General features: G+C 36.7%; 1 protein-coding gene across 1 annotated transcript in view; it reads right to left on the bottom strand.

The window, feature by feature from the left end:
- Positions 1-22496, bottom strand: part of LOC112465646 (potassium/sodium hyperpolarization-activated cyclic nucleotide-gated channel 2) — a 58282-nt gene that overhangs the window by 14732 nt on the left and 21054 nt on the right. The window contains exons 3-5 of the mRNA XM_025033289.1: positions 5230-5393; positions 3731-3867; positions 3261-3404 (exon numbers count right to left, since the gene is read on the bottom strand). Of these exons, the coding sequence (XP_024889057.1) occupies positions 3261-3404; positions 3731-3867; positions 5230-5393 (445 nt within the window). The remainder of the gene's footprint in view (positions 1-3260; positions 3405-3730; positions 3868-5229; positions 5394-22496) is intronic.

The raw sequence follows: 22496 nt of genomic DNA, 5'->3' as shown, positions 1-22496 counted from the left end.
TAAGTGTATGTGTGTAAAAGAAAATGAAAGAAATCGCCCGTTTTGTTATATATCAATGTCGATTGTGTCGTGATAATATATGTGAGAACTTGAAATGAGAAATTGTAAGCGCTTTTTTTTCGTATATTAGTATATTAATTTTTTAAATAAATGAGATGTAAGAAAGCAATTTGCGCGTATTTTGCGCTTACAGAATTTTTATCTCAAGTTTGCACTTTTCTATATGGCAAAGTTATATTTTAAAAACGACGGATTAGCCAATAATTAATCATTAATTTAGATTAAAACAATTTCGAACACGAAGAGATAATAATCAATTTCGATTGGATCATGCGAAATGATTTATAAATTAACTGTACCAGCGCACTTGCACTTTTTTTGCAACGATATATAATACGTACACGTTGAAAGTTTATTCTTCGCGCTTCGAAAAAAATGTGACAACGACAACGGTAACAACGAAGAAAAGAAGATAAATGAAAACTATTTGGCTAAGTTTCGTCTTAAATGGATCTGTATGTTCAATTATCCTTCTATTAGCGCCTGTAAATAGTACACGGAGAGAATTTTTTGTTATATTTTACCCTTAAATTCACTACAAACTTGGGACAACTTGGCAACCAAGGAATTTTTAAAATATAAAAAAGACATTTTACAAACAACGTGATAAAAATTACTAAGCAGATTGGTAAATTTTGAAAAATTATTGAAATTTTCTAGATATATTTTAGTAAAATTAATCAAACATATTTTATATTTTAATGCAATAGATATTAATACTTTTTATTATGGTAGATATTAATCAGAATAGCTCGCATAAAATTCTTGGTGGTACATGTTGTCCCATGGCACAATTACCATGATTTCAGGGTAAATTTTAAGAGAAAATTCTCTCCGTGTAGCATCACAAAATTATTACTCTTGTTGTCGTTGGCAGACTTTCAAAGACCATCGATGTTTTCACCGAAGTTTGTCTCGAAGACGGTACATGAATTGATTTGATTTTGCGTTAATTGAGAAAACATTTTTACCCCCAATTTAGCGAAAACGATTTATCGTGAATTCGACAAAGAAAGAGAATACGGGATAGCGATTCTCAATATCATCAGCCGCATCGGTGCGTTCGTCTCGCGCATTTCGTCGCTGCTATTTGATAAACGGTAGTTAATTTGTCCAAACAATATCGATACTCGAGCGTGTGATGAATCTATTGCACTTAGAACGCAGCTTTCCCTCGTGTGCATACGTTTTTCCTTTTTTTTTTCCCTCGTCTATATCTAGTTTGTATAACAGAACAGAACAGAGAGAGGAAAAAGCAGAGGGAGGCAATAGTAACGTTTCAAGGCAAGCGTAACAAGATTTTCAGCGAATGACAGACTGCTCTCTTGATTGGACGAAAAGCCTGATTGATTCGTTGGTCTCTTCGCTGTGCCACGATTTTACGCTAACAGCGCGAGCACAAGTAACGTAATACAAAACGTTATATCCCACGTAAACACAATCGCCGACGCGTGCGGAAGCACCGAAAGGTAGCAAAAATTTGTCAACCCAATTAACCCACCGCAAACAATTAATGCACTTGCAGTTCATTCGCCGTATAATTGACCCGGCGAGATATATATACATTATGTACACGAAATTATGGATATTATCATTACTTGACTCATTTTCTTATTAATGTAATAATATAAATGTTTCACAATCTTTTTCTATTTTATAAATGCAACAGCCACGTCGCAGTATTTTGTTTGAATTTTTGAACATTTATGTGAAGGAATAGCGAGAAATATTGAAAGTGAAGTGAAATAAAGACGCGAGACACGAATTTATGGGAGATATTTACAGAAATAAGTTCAATCTTTGTTATTTTTTTACCTTTTTACTGATTCTGTTCTTTCTTTTATCTTTCGAAATGACTCTCCGATCGAACGAAAGGGTGGGCAATACGTTTACGCGTCGCTTCGATTATCGAGTGGTATGTACACTTGCTTGAAAGAGCTTACTTACCCGTCGACGAATCGTCGTACCATTACGTCACGTTCACAAAATCGACATGTGCGTTAAAACGAGAGCAAAAAGTAACGAATAAGATACGAATAGCGAACAACAACAATTATCGGTGCATCGGAACGACAATGAAAAATATAATAAAATGTTGTCGTATTGTGTTACGAGATTCTCTTTGTATCGGGTTTCACGGTGTATTAGCGATGATTCTGCGGGACACGTAATCGCGTGCACGTGTATATCCTTTTTCCTCTATTTGCTTTTTCGTCACGCTACCTCTCCGCTTGTGTCCGCGAATTGTTTGTCAGAGGTATTACCTATTGTTATGACCATTATTTGTTTACGCTCCTCTCGGTGCGGTAAGATGATCGAGCAAGGGAGAACAGCTGATTCTAATTTACGACTGTTATTATTATCGCGAGAGAGAAAGACAGACGGAGGGATTGGAGACATTCTTGTAGAGTGGAAGTTTTCGGAGTATCACGGGATTATAGCCGTGGGGACACTTACTAGATGTTCAGCAACGGAAAGCGAAACATAATCTAATCATCTGAGAGCTCAGTTTGAAAAGCTTCCCCGCAGTGGTGGACTGAGACTTTTGCGACAACGACGAAAAGGTAATTTTGTCAAGGAGCGTATCCTACTTTCGCTGCATATACCTAGAAAAGATTTGTACACGCGTGTTCGATCGGCGTGAACTTTGTTGATGAACTTCTTATGACAAAGGGAGTTCTCCTCGTACGTAGCGAGAACGAATATACTCTCGTTAATGAGTGCAAATTCGGAGAAAACTTAGTAAAAAAGATTGCCTGTCGGACAGAATCCACCACTGACGTGAGAACTTCGCTATAGTAACTCGGTGAGTCACCTGCGATTAAGTACGAAATATTTACGGGTAAGGGGACGAAAGTGGGCTGACTTGTTCCCTTTACCTCCTCCGATTCACTACAGCGACCATATCTATCAGGTGTAGACACAATTATTTAATATCTCGCGTAAAATGCGGAAGATGATTTCTGCAATTGACAGATTCAAAAAACTGACAATCGACATTAATTAACTCCGGTTAAGCCTCATTGTCTACAGGAAAAGCAGTAGTTTCGTAGGAGGAAGATCGTTCGTCAGCTTCCTGAATCCGTTAAAGGTCACAAACGCTTCTCCTTTTCTCTTTTTGTTTTTATATCTAAAGTATACACGAACTACACGTATCGTACGAGAACAGTGCTATATATAGTAAGTAGCGGAACACTCACATAGACCTCTTCCCATTGCGAGACATACCGCACCAGTCTTGATAAGCGTAGTAACCTAACGAGTGACAATAGTTTTGCAAGCCTGAGAATCCTGAGAGCACGTCCAGCATGCAGGATCTGGAAGGACTCGCTGAAGTCCTGAAACTTGCGAATGTCTTTTTTTACTGTGATGTTTGACTTACTCCCTCTCAATTAGTAAACGAGTATTTAGAATCGTTTAATTATTTAGAAAATCGTTTCATGAATAGATATTAATTTTATATTTACATAACAATATTGTGTATGTTATAAAGGAGAAATAAAAGTTTACAATAATTATATCGTGAAAAATGTATGGATATAAAAATGCATTGTTTATTCGGTGTTAGAGAAACTAGAAAGGTGTTTTAATGACTTCGCGGAGTAGGCGAGATAATAACTTACGGCTTAACAAGAAACGCGCATAAGGTTGCTGTGCAGAATATACTTACTTGATTAAATATGAGGAAAATGTAGTCTAGTGGTATGGAGGAGATGAGGTCGAGAAAGAACCAAGTCCTGAGGTAGTGTTTCGCGATTAACTTCGGATCCAGTATCACCTGTTCGGCATTATCCTGCTGCATTATACCTGCAACGAAAGAATTTTACTTCGGTGTTTTCCACGTCAATGATTGTCCAAAAGCTTGCGAAGCTCAAGCCGCCGGAAAAACGCTAATGGTATTATCTCACGCTCTGGCGACTTGCCATCGATTCGACAGTTTGTCACGTCGCCGTTCTCGCGCATCTGATGCACCCATTATGTGTATATAATGCGTAATTTAACAATTGAAATTGCGAACGAGAAAAAAAAACCATTGAATCCGTTAGCGGCAAAAGGGGAAAAAGTAATTATTAAGAATATTACCGTCCCCGTGCGCTAATATTTGAACGGAAAGCGAGATAATGCGGCACGGAAACTCTAAATTATCACGACTTTAATTTTGATCGACCCAAAGCGATATGCAATATAACATAATGATTTTCATCGGTCGCGGTTCGTGACCCAATTCCACGTTTACGGAACCGACTCAAACACGTTTCAAATTAATCTCCGGGTAATAACGAAATGTCAAGGAGTTAGGAGTGTTCTCTTCCGCGTAACAATACTGTCATTGTGCATTGTCGGGGCCAGCAAGAGCGCAAGTAGTTGATCCATCTCGCATTGCGAGATCTGTTTTCGCCGGTATCTTATACCCGGAGATATAGCAAGGACGAATCGGGCGAAAAAAAGAATTCGAAGTCGTAAACCCCTTTTAAAATCTTAGTTATGAAAAATGAAAAAAATTCTCAAGGAGAATTCTGGTCTTGTCCTTAATGAAGAAATAATTACTTATTGTCGCATCGGCCCGGTAATTTTGCGATCTTTAAAATTTGCAGATTTTCTAAATGCACATAAGGTAGGATTTAGTAATAATTTTAGAAAGAAGAAATTGATAAAGGTTGGAAAAATGATTAATATTTCTTTGAATATTCTTTACCTGAGCTATAAATTTTTAAATATTTTTTTATATTGAGTCTTGTTAAATATTATCATGTGTATAGTAATAAAAAAGAATTTCTGCAAAATATTCTAACGTGTATAAACGTCTCGATTGTCGGCAGACTGTACCTATGCAAATTTACGCCGATGCGAGGAAATGATACGAAACACAATGTCAAATAGAATTTTGCATGTTCGCGGAGACAGTATGATGTAAGCAACACCTAATGGTATTACATGAAAGTTTCAAAAGACATTACTAATATTGTTAGAGATACGGAGCCATTGTTGCGACAACGCAGCTGTTCTTGCACACAAATTCTATTGGTATGAGAGATTAGAGCTGCAATTTCTCAACGGCATATATTCGGCGAATTTGAAGCCTTTTATCATGGATTCCAATTAAGCGACGAGAATTTATTATAACTGAGAACTAATAGCAAGCAAATTGATCGATCGAATGACACTCACCCGTCCTGAAGTTGACGACGATGTCTACAAGGAATATTGTGTCGGAAAGGCAGTTGAAGGCTATCCATCTAGTGCTTAGGTCGTCATTGAAAAAACTAATGGCGACTGGCAGAATTATCAGATTAGCTACCAGTAGGAGGAGCATGCAGAGGTCCCAATAGAATCTGAAATATAAAAAAAAATGATACGTTAGAATTAATCTATTAAATCAGAGTTTATATCATATAGCAGATTTGGGTCATCGTCTAAAAGGTGAAGTTTGAATCATAAAAGCTTAGATTTTAATGCAATTTAAGGTTTCTTCTCACTTAACTTTGTTCATTTTAGCTCATACGCGATAAGCGTTTTATATTCTCAACTTCAAGTATCTTGAGTCAATGGAGATTGTAAGGATTTGATTGCAATCTTGGTTAAAATAACTTTCAAAATCTGATCTCGCTTTCACTGTAAACCTCCAAAGCCAGATATATCGTGAAATCTTTTTTCTTTCCAAACTAAATTTTGTTCTTTACAAAATATCTTTGTAAAAATATAGAGTATCTTTTTTAAAATATTTTTATGATAATTTTATTGCAAAATATTTATTATATTTTTTAATATTAATATATTTCTTGTGAAGTTTAAATTTTATTCAGTTAAATTATTTAATTAATAAAAGAATATTTGTAAGTGTATTGTTCAACTCGGAATAAAATGATATTAATATTACGAAACTTTTATCTAAAAGACAGGGCTAACTTCGTAAATAAGTGAGATAGTGAATACACGTTTCGAATACTGATTGCAAACAGTCGTAAGAATTTACATTTTATTACGCTCACCGCGGTACATAAGTTTATTTCACATTTTTGATCCGCTTAACCGGTTACGGAATCATTAGTCTGCAAAGTAGTGCTTGTGAATAAGAATGAGGGTAATTTTTCACCATTTCGCGGGGGAGGTAGCGAGAGATTTATAGCGCGATAAAAGAAACTGGACGATTTCTCTCGAGAAGATTAGGTGGGAGCGCGGAACAAACTTTTCCGCGCTTCTCGTGCTTTTAAAGAGAAGCAGTCGATTGTAGAAACTGTCGATGGTCCGAAAATTATTCCGACATTTGACTATTCTGGTCGATACTTAACAAAAAAATCAACGGTCCTGATTGATGCGGTTATAAATGCGATAAAGAAGAATTTAAAATGAGTACTAAATAACGATCAATTCTTGAAACAATAATTTGTCGAATTGGGGTTTTCGAAATGCAAATCAGATTGAATCAATTACGAATACTAATCTATAATTAATTACGCTTCCAAACAGAGATTGAAATTGAATTGGAACGAGATGAGTTTATTTTCCACCATAATAAACTCTGTGTTTTTAGTACAAAATGTATGATGACAGTAGGGACCAATGGATATGCGAGGCGAACATTTTCGATGGACATTGGCAACTTTGCCAACTGCGAGACGCAAATTGTGACGGTTAATGAACAAACTCGCTAATTTCACAACTTTGGAATTTTCAATCAGATATGCGACGCGTCAAAGTTATACGCCGGTAGTCCATTTCGATGTAAAACATTTCAACTTTTCTGCGGTCTAACGGGAACAATGGATAATACAAAGTTGCACACAATATGACGACGGTGAAATCATGCATATGGATGAGTATGAGTCTAATTACTCTTTGATATTTATGGCTGCGCGTAAAATCCTTTATTAACTAATTATTATGCTGGATAAACTCTTTAATTTAATACGGTGATATTATTTTCCTTGACGTATATTTAATCCATTATTTATTCAGAAATGCAATAATATTAAGGAATATTTATTGCAGATTAATTTCTTGATGTGCAAATTTAAATACCCTTAAGAATATAACTGTATTTGCGGAAACACAGTTATACTTAAGTATTCGAAATAAATTACACATACTGTATATAGAACATATTTAGGAGTTATGAATAATATTATTTAGAGTTAGGCAATTGTTGTTTTAATAATAAAATGGAAAATTTTGAAAAGTATCATGTATATAACGTTACTTGATGTATTGTGTAAACTTTGTAAATTTAATAGTTTAGCTTGAAAGTTACATTATCACGATAATCGAGAAACTTTCTCTTAATATGAAATCTCTGGTGCGTAAGCATGTGACAGTTAATATCTTACACGGGGGAGATGCACAAGAATAACGTTACGGAGCCTCACTCTTGTAGCATGTATCTTAAAATGATGATGCATTATGGTACAAATTGCTATTCTTCAAACCGAACAGTTTAATTACTTCCTTCCCTTTTTCTAGCAAATTACCATCTTAATATAATTAAGCCGTTATGTGTACCCACACACACACACACATACATACATATACACAAAGAGAGGATAAGAACAGTGCATTTTTTCAACTCCCATTAATTCTTCTCCTAAAAACACTGGCCAGAAGTTGACACATCAGTAATTATATAAGGCTCAAGATTTTCAAGTTATCTATCTTTATTTTCCTGGAATTTCTTCTTGTTTAAATAAATCTTGGAAGTAATTACAAGCATTAGCCGCTAATGGAGAGTATAAGTTGGCCTTCTCATTTTGCATAAAAAGGATAAATTAGAAACTTTGAATTTTTCTCAAAACATTTTTCTCAAAGCTAAGCCTTTGCTTGTGCATCCTTCTTTTAGCCATCATCTCAATTTATCCGCGCGCAGAATAAATTTAGTTTATTAGCCTTTGTGGTTTACGACGGCATTGTTGCAGCCAAAGTGCCAGGGTCAAGAGATAATACAGGAACTGGTCTATAAAACTGTAAGGTAAGGTAGTAACTAAGCTCTCGTTCCGGTAGCTTTACAAAGTACACGCACCTTGCGACGACATAATACGTCAGCGTTATGATGAAGAAGTAATGTGCTTGTGCGGCGAGCCTTTATCAAAGTGCAAAGGCTCCCGTCGGTCGATCGTGAAACTTAATTTCTGAAAGCTCGATTTTAATCCGAGCAACATTGGCCCACTTTTCGAAGTAATAACGTTGCTGCGTTCGGGGGCAATAAATGCGCCCGTATGTCACGACATATACCTGAATCTCCAACATCCCGCTGATACACCACACTCTCTGTCACCCCTTCTCCTTCCCCCAATTAAAAAATTTGATTTATTCTGGTCGTTCAAACGCAAACTTCATACATATCTCTGCAAAAGAATTAAAAAAAAAAAACCGCAATACATTCGTACCCAAAAATTTATCGTTACTTTATCTTCACACGCCAGCAGATTTTGTTTCGTAAATTGTTTTGCGAATTGCATTATTTATGTTTTCATGTTTTTTTTTTACTCTCGTCTTTGATCTCGTCCCGTTTTAGCTTGCTATTTATTTTTAATATAAAGTTAAATATCGTCATTTTGCAACTTGCAATATGTTTTTATATATGTAGAAAAATCGCGAACATCACTGCATGTATAAAAGAGATTTTACTTCGGGATATAATAAATAGTACTTCTCTCTCTTTCTGACTTCATCTCTGTTCAGTCTGTTCTCTGTATCGTGCAGATCATGAGAGAACACGCGCGTAGTTTGTGTAGTCTCGCTTGGATGCTGCACGCGAATGCATCCTGCCGGAGCGCATGTCTCGTTGAAATACTTTGCGGAAGGAAGTAATACTCGTGAGCATTTCATGCCGGTGTGGCAGTATCTTCGGCAGCATATGTTTGCCAAAAGCGAACCTGGCAATTTCATTTAGTTCCGTGTGTACGGTACTGTGATATTGCACGCCATTTTTCGACCGGCATCGATGCGTAACGATGCCGGAAACGTTTTCATTCGCATCGAATACAAATCGTCTACGGCGCACTCGAATTTATTTTTCGTTGCAAAGCATTCCAAAGAAAGTGTACGGATAATCCGTGCGCGGACCATCAGTACCTACCTCTCTTCTCTGCTGCAATTTAATTAGATTATGCGAACATGCGGGCGATAAGGCGCACAGCTATACTCCATTTAAACTGCAGGAGCTTATACTGGTAAACCGCACTGAAATACCAGGCTCAAGTCGACATTAGTACTAATTAATTAATTAGGTAATGCTTATAAATGCCTCGATGATATTCAAGATCTTAATATCACTTCCTATTTGGCGCTGCGGATGAGCTTTAGTGTACAAGTTTTGTTGTCAGCACTTATATTAATTTTTATATAACTAAAAGAGCGAGAGAGAGAGAGAGAGAGAGAGAGACAAAAATTAATTAAGCTAATGATTCATCAAACTGAGTATTTATCAGAAATAATTTTATATTATATTTTGTATAAAGTAATATAAAATATGAAAAATGTAATAGAATATCTTTTTGAAAATAATACAATAATTATATTGAATCATAATGTCATGAATAATCTTGAAGGAAACTATAAAGGAAAAGAAAATTACAAATCATGAAAAAATAAAATAGAAATACATTCTAATGTTCTGAAGCCGAAATGGTCAAATCGAATTAAATGAAAAGTTTTCGTGGAGCGGCTCATACATTGCGCGAAATTAATTCGACACTATTGGAAATGGGAAGAAGATTGATGGGGCGATCGCTCCCAGCATGATTATAAATCGAACTATTCTTTCTATGACGTGTCGTTTGTTTCAATTCGCGGGCTCATGTTTCTCCACGTGAGTTATGCTCATGCGGAAACATTTTCTCGGAAAACGCGCTTGCCTTGGGAATTCGCATTATAATAGCTCGCTTTATGTGTCGATACGATATCGTGATGTTGTGGGCGAAGTGCATTAGAAGGAATTTCACTTATCGATTTTCATTCGCGTGATATGGTAAAACCATATCGCAACAACAGCAAACAGTCGTAAAGAGCGAGCATCGTCGGAATTTACGCTGAGTCGTTTCTTAATAGTCCATTTATATTTTGCATTATTAGTAACTAGTATAGGTAATTAGCGATATTTACGACACGGAGGAGTGAATCACATAATTTTCAAACGGGTAATTTAAGCGTGTTTAACGTTCTCGTAATCGACATAATTATAGTGAGGCAATAAACGTCATGTTTAATACGTGTTACATTATGCAATATCTGTAATACGTTCGGAAATATTTTACGCTGTTATAATTAAAATTGCAGTGCTCTTGCTATGTGGGTCATATATCAAATGAAGCGATCAGTCGATTCGTGGAATAGAAAAAAGACGCATGTACAAATTCGTGGATATTGGCCAACTGGCATAGGTCAACGAAATACATATCGATACGGCGCAAATGGGCGTTTATATCCGTTCACGTCCCATTTGTGTAGAATATAATTTCGGTTTAACCGCGCCTTCCGGAAACAATGCTTCATTTTTGATGAAATGCAGCAGGGAGATGGAATTGATAATTAGCTTCTATCGGGCGTTCCGCGGCGTTGATGTAATTTTAATTCATTTAGCACACGAATTTGTCTCGAATTTATAATGAACGCGATCCAACGTTATGAAAATATTAATTTTAGAAGAATTGCGACTTTATACCAGTTGGATTTCGAGTAGGTCGAAAAACGAGGGCAATGACAAAGAGGCGACACAGTGGTTTTTCGTATTAGAGTAAATAATCACGAGATAAAATGGATTAACGACGCGTGAAGAATTATGCCGTCCGCACTAGGCAGATTTCCCGGAGGTTTTTGTATCAGACTTTTTCCACATACACCAGTAATGGCCAGACAGTGACCTAGAAGCGCCTGTGAGATTATGCGTCGGCGATAACCCATGCCCGGGATCAGATTTATGCCGCTTTTTCGGAAGATCTGCTTTAACGAGCGTACGAACGGGTGGGCGGCGGGGTTCTCTGAATTCGAGACAATTTACCACGTTCTCGCCTTTCAGGGGTACTTTTTCTCGGCTTGCATATGGCTATGTCCGCAGCGGCCAGTTGCATTAATGTCTAGTAAAATTTACTTCTTTGCATTATGATTATTATACTTGGCACACTCCGTTCGTATTATACGAAGAAGTTTTCTCGCGATAATTATCAAAAATATCCTTTTTCATAAATTACGTAAGTGCAACCTTTCTCTGCCGCGGCGTGATATTTTTCCCGCGGAAGTATTTGCAGTTCGACAACCACGTGTCGCTTAATTGACGTCTCAAAATCTCTGTTGCGATTAATTGTGGAAAAGCGCAAAACGTGGAAGCAGAAATGCAGAACTACGCCTACATGTTTTGATCTCCATATGGAACTCCGCGAAACGGCATTGGCACGATGATCGATGAAATACGGTCTCCCACGCGCTTCCACTCTCCGCCGAAAGGTGAATATGTTATCGTCCCAGTTTCTCTTCCTGGATACTTCCAGCTATCCTACCTACGAGAGAGGCTGACCGCATTAATCTTAATTTGCTTTAGACGATTCGGAGTATAACAGCGCCGTACATCAAAACTTTACCGCCGTGCATTGAGTTGCACAGAGACTTTCTTGACCTTTCCCGTCCGACGTAGCCTTTTTATCCTTCTCTTATGAAAAAATGCGACACGTCGGAGAATTGCCGCGTCAGGAGGATGGATGATTTCTGGTCGCGAATGCTCGCGATCCATCTTGTGCTCCAATTCGACGCGGACGGGGCTAAAAATGCGTCGCGTCACTTTTAAATAAGGATTGAAACTTATTGCTACGATTATTCAATATTATCGATATAAAAATGATTTATGTCAGAGCTGGTCAAAGTATCATAAACATTTCACACGAGGAAAGAACGGGCTAATTAAAAGCCAATCGCTGTTGGTGGTGCGAGATTATATTTATTCTTCAATGGAATTGAACGACGTACGTTTCGGTCCCTAATCGGACCATCTTCAGCTACTAAACAAAGTATTTTTCAATATAAGTAATGGATAGAGATCGCAATGCTTTCTACATGTAAATTTCGATGCATACTGTGCTGTGTGAGATGTAGAATGTAACCGTTTAGTTCTGTCATCCGTAGTGATAGAACACAGACTTAATAATCATGAATTTGACTGGAATAACGTGGAAGTCTTGGATGAAGAAAAATCATATGGGAAAAGATTAGTCTCCGAAATGATATTTATAAAAAGACAGACTAACGGCCTTAATTTACAAACGGACAAGAATAAACATAATCTTGCACCACCAACAGCGATTGGCTCTTAATTGGCCCGTTCTTTCCTCGTGTGGACATCCAACAGAGCCTTATCCCTCCAATTTATCATAAATATTTACTTCGCATGAGAAATAGGAGGCAATGTTGAAAATGTGATATGAAGTTACAAAATATATCAACATTTCTGAAGATTTTTAATTCCTTAATTTTAATTTTTTTTTAATCAAAATTATGAAATATGTTACTGTATATGTTGTGTGAAATACTACTCTCATTTCGATCTAATATATTTATTCGCGACAATTATTATAAGATACATTGTCTCGTTTCTACGATATGGAAATTGGAATTCAGCGACTTCAGAGACTCTGTTTACGGAGATGACCATTTTTAGTAACAATCGCGTATTTTTGCCTATAGCCTTGCATATTTTAAGAACGTGTGAAAAGCGTTTCAGTTTCATGAATATTGGAGAGGATTACTCATTTCCGACGCTTGCGGGGCAACTGCGCTGTCCAGAACGCCTTACCGCGCGTATTTGCTACGTTGAGGATTAAGGGTTTGCCTTAGCGTATATATACTACGTGTCATGTATGAACGACAAATTTTGTGGCCGTGCAGCACTCTAATAGGATTACATCGAGCTTGGAACCGAGAATTTCACCCATTTTCCGCATATATGTATATACGTACATATTCGTCTCATTCACGCGAGCTCTCATTGAAATGGTATTTAAAGTATGACTTTTTGGTTGAAATAACGCGGAGAATTTCGACTAGACGTACGGAAGTATATCACAGACAAAATTGTGAATGCGCGCGACAATTCGGGGAAGCCACAGGTACACTGCCCGTCAACGATCCCTCTCCTGGGAACACATAAGTTCTGGGGACTTTAATAGAAGTAACCAATAGCGTCTCTGGGCTTCTATGTTCCCCCCTTATCTCAGGAAAGGAATCGTTGACGGGCAGTGTACATCACGGACTTGCTTCCTGTAAAAGTGGACATAATGAAGAAGAATTTATGAACTCCAGAAAAAGCGCGATTTCACTAAGAACGCGAAGTTTTCGCTTCATCCTTAAGCTTAAAAGCAAATTTTTGACTAATAAATGACTTTATTATTTAATATTTTTACTTTTTATTCGATCTCATATAAATTTGAATATTTCAGAATTATTAAAAACGCGCTTGATGAATATATAATATTACTGTAATATATATGTAATTACCACGTTTATCATATAAAATTACCACATAAAAGTAAGGTTTAATTACAGAGTTCTGCATTAAAATAAAAAGGAAATTTTATCCGATGCAGAAAATTAATCAAACATCTCTCGAATACTAAATTTTGAAACTGATTATAAATATGAATTATTTTCTTGATATTAATTAATATTCTACATATTTTGTAACAAAGTTATTTTTTTCCTAACATAATCGAATTTTAATTTACGAATATTTTATTAAATTATATAATCGAAATTCATATATAAAAAATATTTTTTTTTTCGTGGTTTTATTAAAGTAGTCAAATCGGTAATCGAAATTCGATATACTTATCGAAACCGATAACGTGGACCAGTATCTACGAAGCCAAGAATTTCGACCACAATGTGTAATGTGGTATATATGGGTCCCGGTTTAACTGTTTGAGATAGGATCCGCAGGATTTCGGTTAATATCGATAACGACAATATCTCGCATTATGTCCTATTTCGAGATGCATGTTTCAACATGTGGTTCAACCCCTCGCCGTTGCATACCGAAAGGAGTCAAACTGAAACTTCAATATTATCTACGAAATAGGTTCCACCGACGTCCGAATGATTAATCACGGCTATCAGCATATTTTGCTACTCGTTCGACTTGAACAAAAGATCGATTTGTGGGATATAGGGATATGAAACATTCCGCGCGAACTATATATATGAAATCTCTTGAATGTCAATGAGTAACCGAATTCTGATAAAATCTCATGCTTCAGAAAAAAAATTTCATTACATACCTAATATTTTATGAGACTGAGACATCAGTGTCTAATTGTATCACGGAGCTGAGGATTGAAAACGATTCCGTAAAGTATAAGAACGTTGCCTTGGGGAAAAAAGTACATTTAAACTTTTCGTTCTATTTTTTAAGATACATAGCGATCTCATTCGATGTTAATGTGTGGAGTTTCTTCCACCTGTTTTGTAAAATAAAGTTTAAATACGCTTTCTTCTCTCTCGAGACAAGACGTTACTTATACGTGTCCCCTTTTTCCATCCATCGCTTCAATCCATTCTTCTCCGCATTTACGACACGGAGGGGACATTTCTCGTATGTTGCAATAAGAGCGAGAAAATCGCATAGAGCACGCTCTTTTCGCTCGCTGGCGTATCTGGGAGAATTATTTACTGCAGTGCTACTACACAAAGGCGCGACGCCGCGTGTTTGTTGATTGAAAATGCATAATGCAGTATATATCCGCAAAAATAGCGCGCGTTCGCGGCGCCCACAAAAATCTCATTACTCAGATATGCTGTTAGCAGGAGAGAACGCGAGCGGCGTGATAATAAGCTTTGTATCACCACCGGAAGATGTGTTCCATCATTGCTTACTGTAATTATCGAAGCAGACTGCGCTAGCAGAATAAGGGGAACAATACGATACGCGACGTTCTAGGAGTTAACCACACATTGTTCCGGCGTATTAGTTCTTCTGACATTGATGGATCTGCACGCTGTGTTCCCATTCTCGGAGCAAACAGGTTTTCGGGATGAAGTTTGAAATTGATTCAACTGGGGGAAGAAAATGAGTGGACTAAAGATGATATTGTCAGCATTGTCTCTCAGGAAATTAGCTCAGGAAACAGCCGCGAAATTAAGAGTCATTAAAAGTCAATCCCTTTGAGAGGGGTTGAGTAATTTCCTAATTAGACGAAGACAATTCTATTATACACGCAAGGCCGGTTTCCCAAATTATACAGTTAAATCGAAATATTAAATTGAAAGTGTTGTTAATGCGGGCTGTCATATTTTTGGTCTTATTCCAACTAAGAAAGCTTTAAAATATGTGTCTTGAAAATTGAGATGTAACAGCGTTTATAGCTTATTCGAGAGTATTGGAATTATTCTCAAACTAAAATATCAAAAAGGCTTTTCAATAAAGAATAATGCTTCTCTTTCGCGATATTCTATACACGTATACTTGGCGCAAAACGCGTCTTTTGATAAGCTCCGACGAACAGGTGGCAGTCGCGATAACTATATTCGCTTCGCCGAATTTTCCACACGATAATTCCATTTCATGCCAAAATTGTAACTATGTCGATACTTGGCTGATTTCCATATCTTATCCATATCTTAAGTCGGAAGCCACGCATCGCTTCGTTTTGTTAAACGTACTCTAGATACGTAAAAACCGCAGGAAAACCACTGAGATTTATCTGACGTACGTATGGATATACCTCTTCTACGAACACTATTACGCATGTTATGTTCAATTTATAATAAATCATATCACTTTCTTGTCAGCCGACTGACGGGATTTTTTTAGTCTGATGCGAACAAGAGTTCAGCAGAATAAAACATGAATTGAATACATAAAAACATATATATTAAATAAAATAAATTTAATTTAATTAAATATATAAAAATGGAAACGGGCAATTAATTAAATATTACGTATAAATGTTAAAACTGCTAATTGATATTGAGATATTGAAATAACAGTACATTTTAATTGATAATCATACTGTTTGATATATTGCAGATATATTGTGAGTGCTTATATTTTATTATGTGCGTATGTAAAGCAGAGACTTTATCACAGTCACATTTTTAAAACAAGGAACTTATTTAACATAGATCCGATCAATCTATTCTTTCCTTATGTCGCAGTAAGTTTTCATTTTCCTTTTATGAGTCTACTGCACAGAGTAGGGGTATACCCGTGGATTAATTAAACAAGGTCTCGCTACCGCAAACGTAAATACGATTTATATAAGGAAAAATAATAATTCGTCGATTGCAATGCGTTTATATATTTGAGCTTTTACTAGGAAAAATTAGAGGTGGAATTAATTAAACGCTTAAATTATTTGTTCTTAAGGGAGAGTCTTTTTTATTGTGATGTGCGGCCCGATAAAAATTGTTTACGTTGTTGTAGTAGACAACAACTCGGTTATCTGCAATCTTTGTTCAAGAAAATATAATTTTAGAGGATATAATGCTATTAAAGGCGCAGTCATATATTACCGAGAAAACTATGTTTGCTCGCAATTGGAGCAATTCCACAGCGGCCACCAGATTCTCGAGAGATCCAGATGCACATATTTGGCCAAGTACCGCTGCATACGTGCACACACGCACACACACGCTCGTGTCCGATTATATTGATTAGTAAGAATCACCATGAAATGCTTCGCCCGTATGCTCGTGTATACAGTACTGAACAATACTGCGGGGTCGCCCATTGTTCGACAGAGGATGCTGACATAATCAAAATCACGATCATGCATTTTATATAGACTTGACGCGTGCGCACGAACGGTTTTAGCCGAGCAGTCTCGCAGGCTCGAAATTGCCGAAATCTCTTATCTACCGTTGAATTCGAAACTTTATTGCAATGCTGTCGAAAAAAACATGATCTTTGTGTTCTTAAAATACTCTTGATTTGAAAGGAAGGAACAGGAGCTCGTTTATTTCTATGTTGCGCTCAAAGTAAACGAATGAAATCTAATCGATTCTCTCAGCGTTTGGAATACTAGATTGACTTGATCGTTCACTTTGTTGCAAATGTCTTAAGAATAAGGAGCTTATGCCTCGAATCGTGTAAACTATACTCTGCCGCGGATCCTCGCAATTTGCACGCCTGAAGGACTGCCGGAGATAATTCCGGTTTATTTATTTGGACACGATTTATTTTCGCGCAGTTTTCGCGCGTTTCCGGCGAAGTAGATACTGAATTCGACACTGTTTCTATATTTAAGTGACTTTGATCCGTCGCGCGGTTCCCCATCGAATTTCGAGGTTTATTCGCGAGCTGTCGTGTATACCGTCCCGCGAAACGATACGCCGCACCGACGGGAATTATCACGGCTATTTCTGTAACGCATTTAGATATCGGATCATGCGGACCAGAATACGCTATACGAAATTGCCGCTAACACGCGCTTAGCCGTAACTAGGATATTAATAATTTATATACGCCGCTCTCCGAGGATGCGTGTGCATGTAGATCCCCTGTGCGCGACCGTGCCGCGGAGTAATCTTCGATATTTTCGGGCTGACGGCTCTTTAATTACTCACATCGAATACCGTCGCGTCATCGTATTAATTTTTACGACGTTGTCAACGAAATTGTCCGCGTGCATCATGAATGCGGCGCACCAGACCCGAATATCGTTAATTTTATGAAAAAAACGCGGGAAATATTATAATGAATTATCGATATTTATACGCATAAGTTATTTTATATTAAATTTCAAACGATTATGTCTTCCTAAAAAATTGCCTCTTTAAGACCGGGTCTTGCTCCAAATGCGATTGCGGTAAAAGCGTCTATATCGGGTATCGCTATTTTATGCACTCGACATGTAGAACCGGCTGATCAACGCTACTTGAGAATAATTGATTGAGTCGTTATAGCGCGCAGTCGATGATCAAACGTATCACGTTGCGTTCATTAACGGGACACCTCGGACACCTTGGCCCACTTTATTTTCCGTTTAAGGCTTTATCCGTGTCACGTTTAATGAGCGAATTAAAATCGCTATTTTCAACGATTTCGAAGGCACGAGAAAAAAAGATTGAAGACAGGAACGAGAGAAAAAAAGTAAAGTGTAATAATAACGAAGCAGTAAATTCATTAATTGGTTATTTTATATTGTAGAACATTAATTTCCTGTCAGAATACGTGAAATGAAAACCGCAAAGAGATTATCGTAGAATAATGTAACAAGTTACAGGAAAAAATAGATATTTGCACAGCGAGAATGTACAAGTTTTATGTTAATGTATTTATGAAATCAAAGAATTATGCAAATTTAAATATAATGCTTAAGAAATTACACATTAGCGTTAGGCACATTTTTTTTTATACGCGATGACGTGCGGAATACGGGATACAAAAGTATATACATCATCCTCACGTGCTCGAATTACTCTGGACCAAATTGGATCTTGTACGTTTGATCCTAATATCATTACGAAGGCGTACGGGAATAGCTTCCCGTTTTAGATAAAAGATAGAAATTAATTGTATAATATCCCTAAAAATGTATTTTCCTGTCAGCAGGTTAAACCATTTTATACGAAAGAGACAGAGAGTTCACATCTCGCGGTGGGCGTAGGTCACGGTCGTGGTAGTTTCACATTCGGACAGTTAACGCAGAAATAGAGAGTTAATTAATTAAGTCACCTTAATTGCGCCTCCGGTTAAATTCATTCTGATCGAATGCACACACGGTCATTTCTCTCTCTGTCTCTTTCTTTTTCGCACGTGCGGGCACATAAAGTGTGCAAACGTAGGATGCTTTAATTGACGGCCGCAAAAAGCGCGAGTTTTGTTCGCGGAGGCGGAAGCCATCGCAGCTGGCTGCATTGCGCCGCTTTTTACGCTGTCCTTATGAATGAAATAATCTACGCGGCCGACCGCGAATGCGGAGGATGATTCGGAATTAGGGAGAACCGCTGATGGGAACAATTAGCACGGTCGGTGTCGCCATGTGAATGGATAAATAATCGGCTTTGCGTTCACAATGATAGCTTGAATACCGACAAACCGAGTCCGTTGTAACGCGACATGTTATACATCCGCGCTTTCTCTTATCTACGAGTATTTTAGCTGATTTTGCAATTTTATAATAACAAGAATATTATCGTTCGATTGAAAGATTTGAAGATTTAAAGAATTAAACTTTATATGAAAATTTATTGTTCATTGTTTAATAAAGTTTAGGTGGAAAAACATCGGAAATGCTACTTTCTAAAAAGTTGCAAACGGAATTACATCCAGAAAACGAGAAATCATCGGGATCATTGCACATTAAAATCACTAATTGTATTATAAGCTTAATTCCATTATCGTGTTCCTACGTTATTGTGTTATCAACTTACCTCACAAACGCGGAATATTCCTATAAATCAAATACCCCATTTCTCGCGTTAACGAGCATACCGCCTAACTCGACGTGCATAAAATTCGTTATGTCACGATTCTTGTTGGTAAATTATACGTGGAAGTAACGAGATTTCGTGAATATGTATGCGAGTAATAAACTACTAAACCGAAACATCGTTTTCGACGGTTTTGCTAGTATCTTGCGACAGTTGCAAACAATCGATAACACTAATACAATAGCAAGACGTCTCTTTCCACGAAGGAAACCATTTGTTACCTGTTCCCCCCGAGCTTTCTGTGTTCGGTAACATTAATACCTATATCTGTTTTGTATAAGCGTCTCGTTATATTCATTCGATATTTCGTTTTAATATCAGGCGTGTATTATATTGATGACATTTATTATTCTTAATATATTACATGTTTCATTAAAGATTCGTCAAATGTAGCAGGGAAAATATCGTAAGAATTTTTTCTCGAATAAATAGACATATATACCATAAATCAAAATATAATTAATAAACATTATGGCGAAGAAATAGAATCAGATTATTCGTCTAACTTTGTCTCCGCAGAGAAAAATCTTTACTTGTTGAAAAATTTATTCTTTAATTATAGATACTTGTCTTTGCTGTTTTTGTTACCAATATTATATTTAATTATTATTAATTATTGGTTAATTCACGTGTGAACGGGATGAATTATTTTTTAATTATACGAAGTCATCCGAATAGGTATTAAATTCGCGTCCTTTGAGTTGAAACGTTGAGCGCATTTAGTGAGTCTCGACGTTCAAGCTTGACGGAACTTTACTTACGGGAAACTATTTCGCATTGTCGTGCGGCGCTCCGCACTATATCTCAGCACTAAATCTTGGTTTACGGTTTATGGTTTGCATTTTACGATGATACATTTTGTAACGGCCAGTATGGCATGTTTAATGACAAAGCGGCTGCATATGGATTTAGGTCTTAGGAAGATAGGCCAAAAGTTCTGGTCTGGACGGATTTGTTCGCGATTGTGAGACATGTTGCATCTTCGCGCGGCTAATAAAGCGGGTGTTCGCCTGGCAGTCTCTGGCATCAGATACCGCGGGAAAAGACCGGAAGTTGGGAGAACGTGTTTCAGCGGACGATCGTTCGCCAAACGTAAAGTGAGTTACAAGTGTTTGTTCGGCAATATCTAAACGGCGAGAGATGAGTTTCGAAATAGCAGATAGGATGCTTTCAGAAGGCTGGAACGCTGCGTGCACTGCGGCGATTTTACGAGGCAGATCGGTTTTAGCTTTTATGTTTATGATCGAGCAGCACACATTGCGTCGCGATCTCGTTAGAATTAGACTACGCGAAGTCGTGCAACGGACTGTATTAATACTTGCTTTGTCTTTTCACGACATTCATACACTGTGTTCTAAATTTTTTTTCTAATTATAATTAATTCATGATTGAAAAATGCTGTTAATGGTTTACGAATGCTACGGAAAATGCAGCGTTTTTTTTTTTTTAAGAAAAATTCTATGTTGTTTAATCTTTAATTACCTAGTTTCTCGAAGTTTGTTTTATCAAAATCTATAAATTTAAACAATCATTTTAATATATCTAAGGTTTAATGACAAAGAAAATATTTAAAGTTAGAAATTTATTAAGAAAATTCATTAAGCAATCGTGAAAAAGAGTGGAGTTCAATAAAATGTCCGTTCAGCAATAACTGGCTCCATGTTTGTTAAGGAATTTAAATAACAAATTACAAGATGTATGCTATTAACATATCTGAGGTTAATGTACCGAAAGCACGTTATATACGTGTGCACTATTCTAATAACCGAGATCTGCATACACATCACCATTTGTTAAACGAGCTGACAGCTCCCCCGACCATAAGTAGCCATGTTTAACCTTGCCTACTTCGATTGGACCAAATCGGATCAATTAAATCTTATCGTAACGACGCTACCGGTGGTATCTTAATAATAGTCTCTTTTTTACGGTGCTTGCCAGTAGTTGTTGAAAGCCGTGCAGTTTTTTTTTTCGATACAATTACCTCGTTACATGCTCGAACAAGGAAATAATTTACCGGTCGTTTAACGCCGTGTTTGTGCCAAAATGTCGGTTCAATCCCTTGAGATATACTTGAGAGATAATTAAAATCGAGGTGCGGAACACGAATTTTATGTTTCTTAAATTAAAGTTTAATTGTGTGTTAAAAGTAGAAGAAGAAAGCTAAATTTAGAGTTAATCACGAATGCTAATTACGGAACACCAGTATTAGAGATTAGTTGAAAATGTTGAAATTATAATTTCAGATTGCATTTAGTTTTTATAAATCCTACACCGATTTTTATTTTGCTTAAATTTGCTCTATTAAAAATTATATTCGTTGACGTTGTTAACTTTAATTAATATTCGTGTGAATCTTGTATTAGTTTAATGTTTGTATTAGTTTAATTATAATTTTAGAAAAGGATTTTAACAGAGTTTAAATGGCTAAAGTTGTTTTTGAAGGAACTGAGAAATTAATTTCATATATAACTATTATTTTTTCGATCATTGAGTATTTAATTTTCATAATCTGTTATTTTATATAAAACCATAATTATTTTAATTTATATAATAAATGAAAATTTAATTAACCGACATTAGGATAATCAATCTTAAGAAGTGTAATGCATCGAAAGCTATCTAATTTTGATCAACTTTACTTTCGACAAAAATACCTACATGTACATACGGGAAGAAACGTAATCACATCTATGGCGCTAATGCTATCGACTTGATTATAGTAGAACCGATTCAACCGGGCCAGCCAGTTGATCGTCGATAGAAAAAGAGAAAGAGGCAACCTCTATTATAATTCTATTATAAATTAATAAAATATTTCCGCCGTTTGCTATTCCTTATAGTCGGTACCGCGCCGGCCATGGCCCAGTGAGATCGAACGCGCGCACCTTTGACCTCTGAATACCGATCTACTCGAATGGTACCTAGAGCAACCTAGAGATACACGTATATGTACACATGTGCGCGATATTCCTTATATACCCGGCTACCAGCATCTACCTGTATCTATTCGCATATACAAGACGCCG

The sequence above is a fragment of the Temnothorax curvispinosus genome, unplaced genomic scaffold (assembly GCF_003070985.1).
Source record: "Temnothorax curvispinosus isolate PA1 unplaced genomic scaffold, ASM307098v1 QBEX01015410.1, whole genome shotgun sequence".
Classification (NCBI taxonomy): domain Eukaryota; kingdom Metazoa; phylum Arthropoda; class Insecta; order Hymenoptera; family Formicidae; genus Temnothorax; species Temnothorax curvispinosus.
This window is presented reverse-complemented; position numbering and strand designations above follow the sequence as displayed.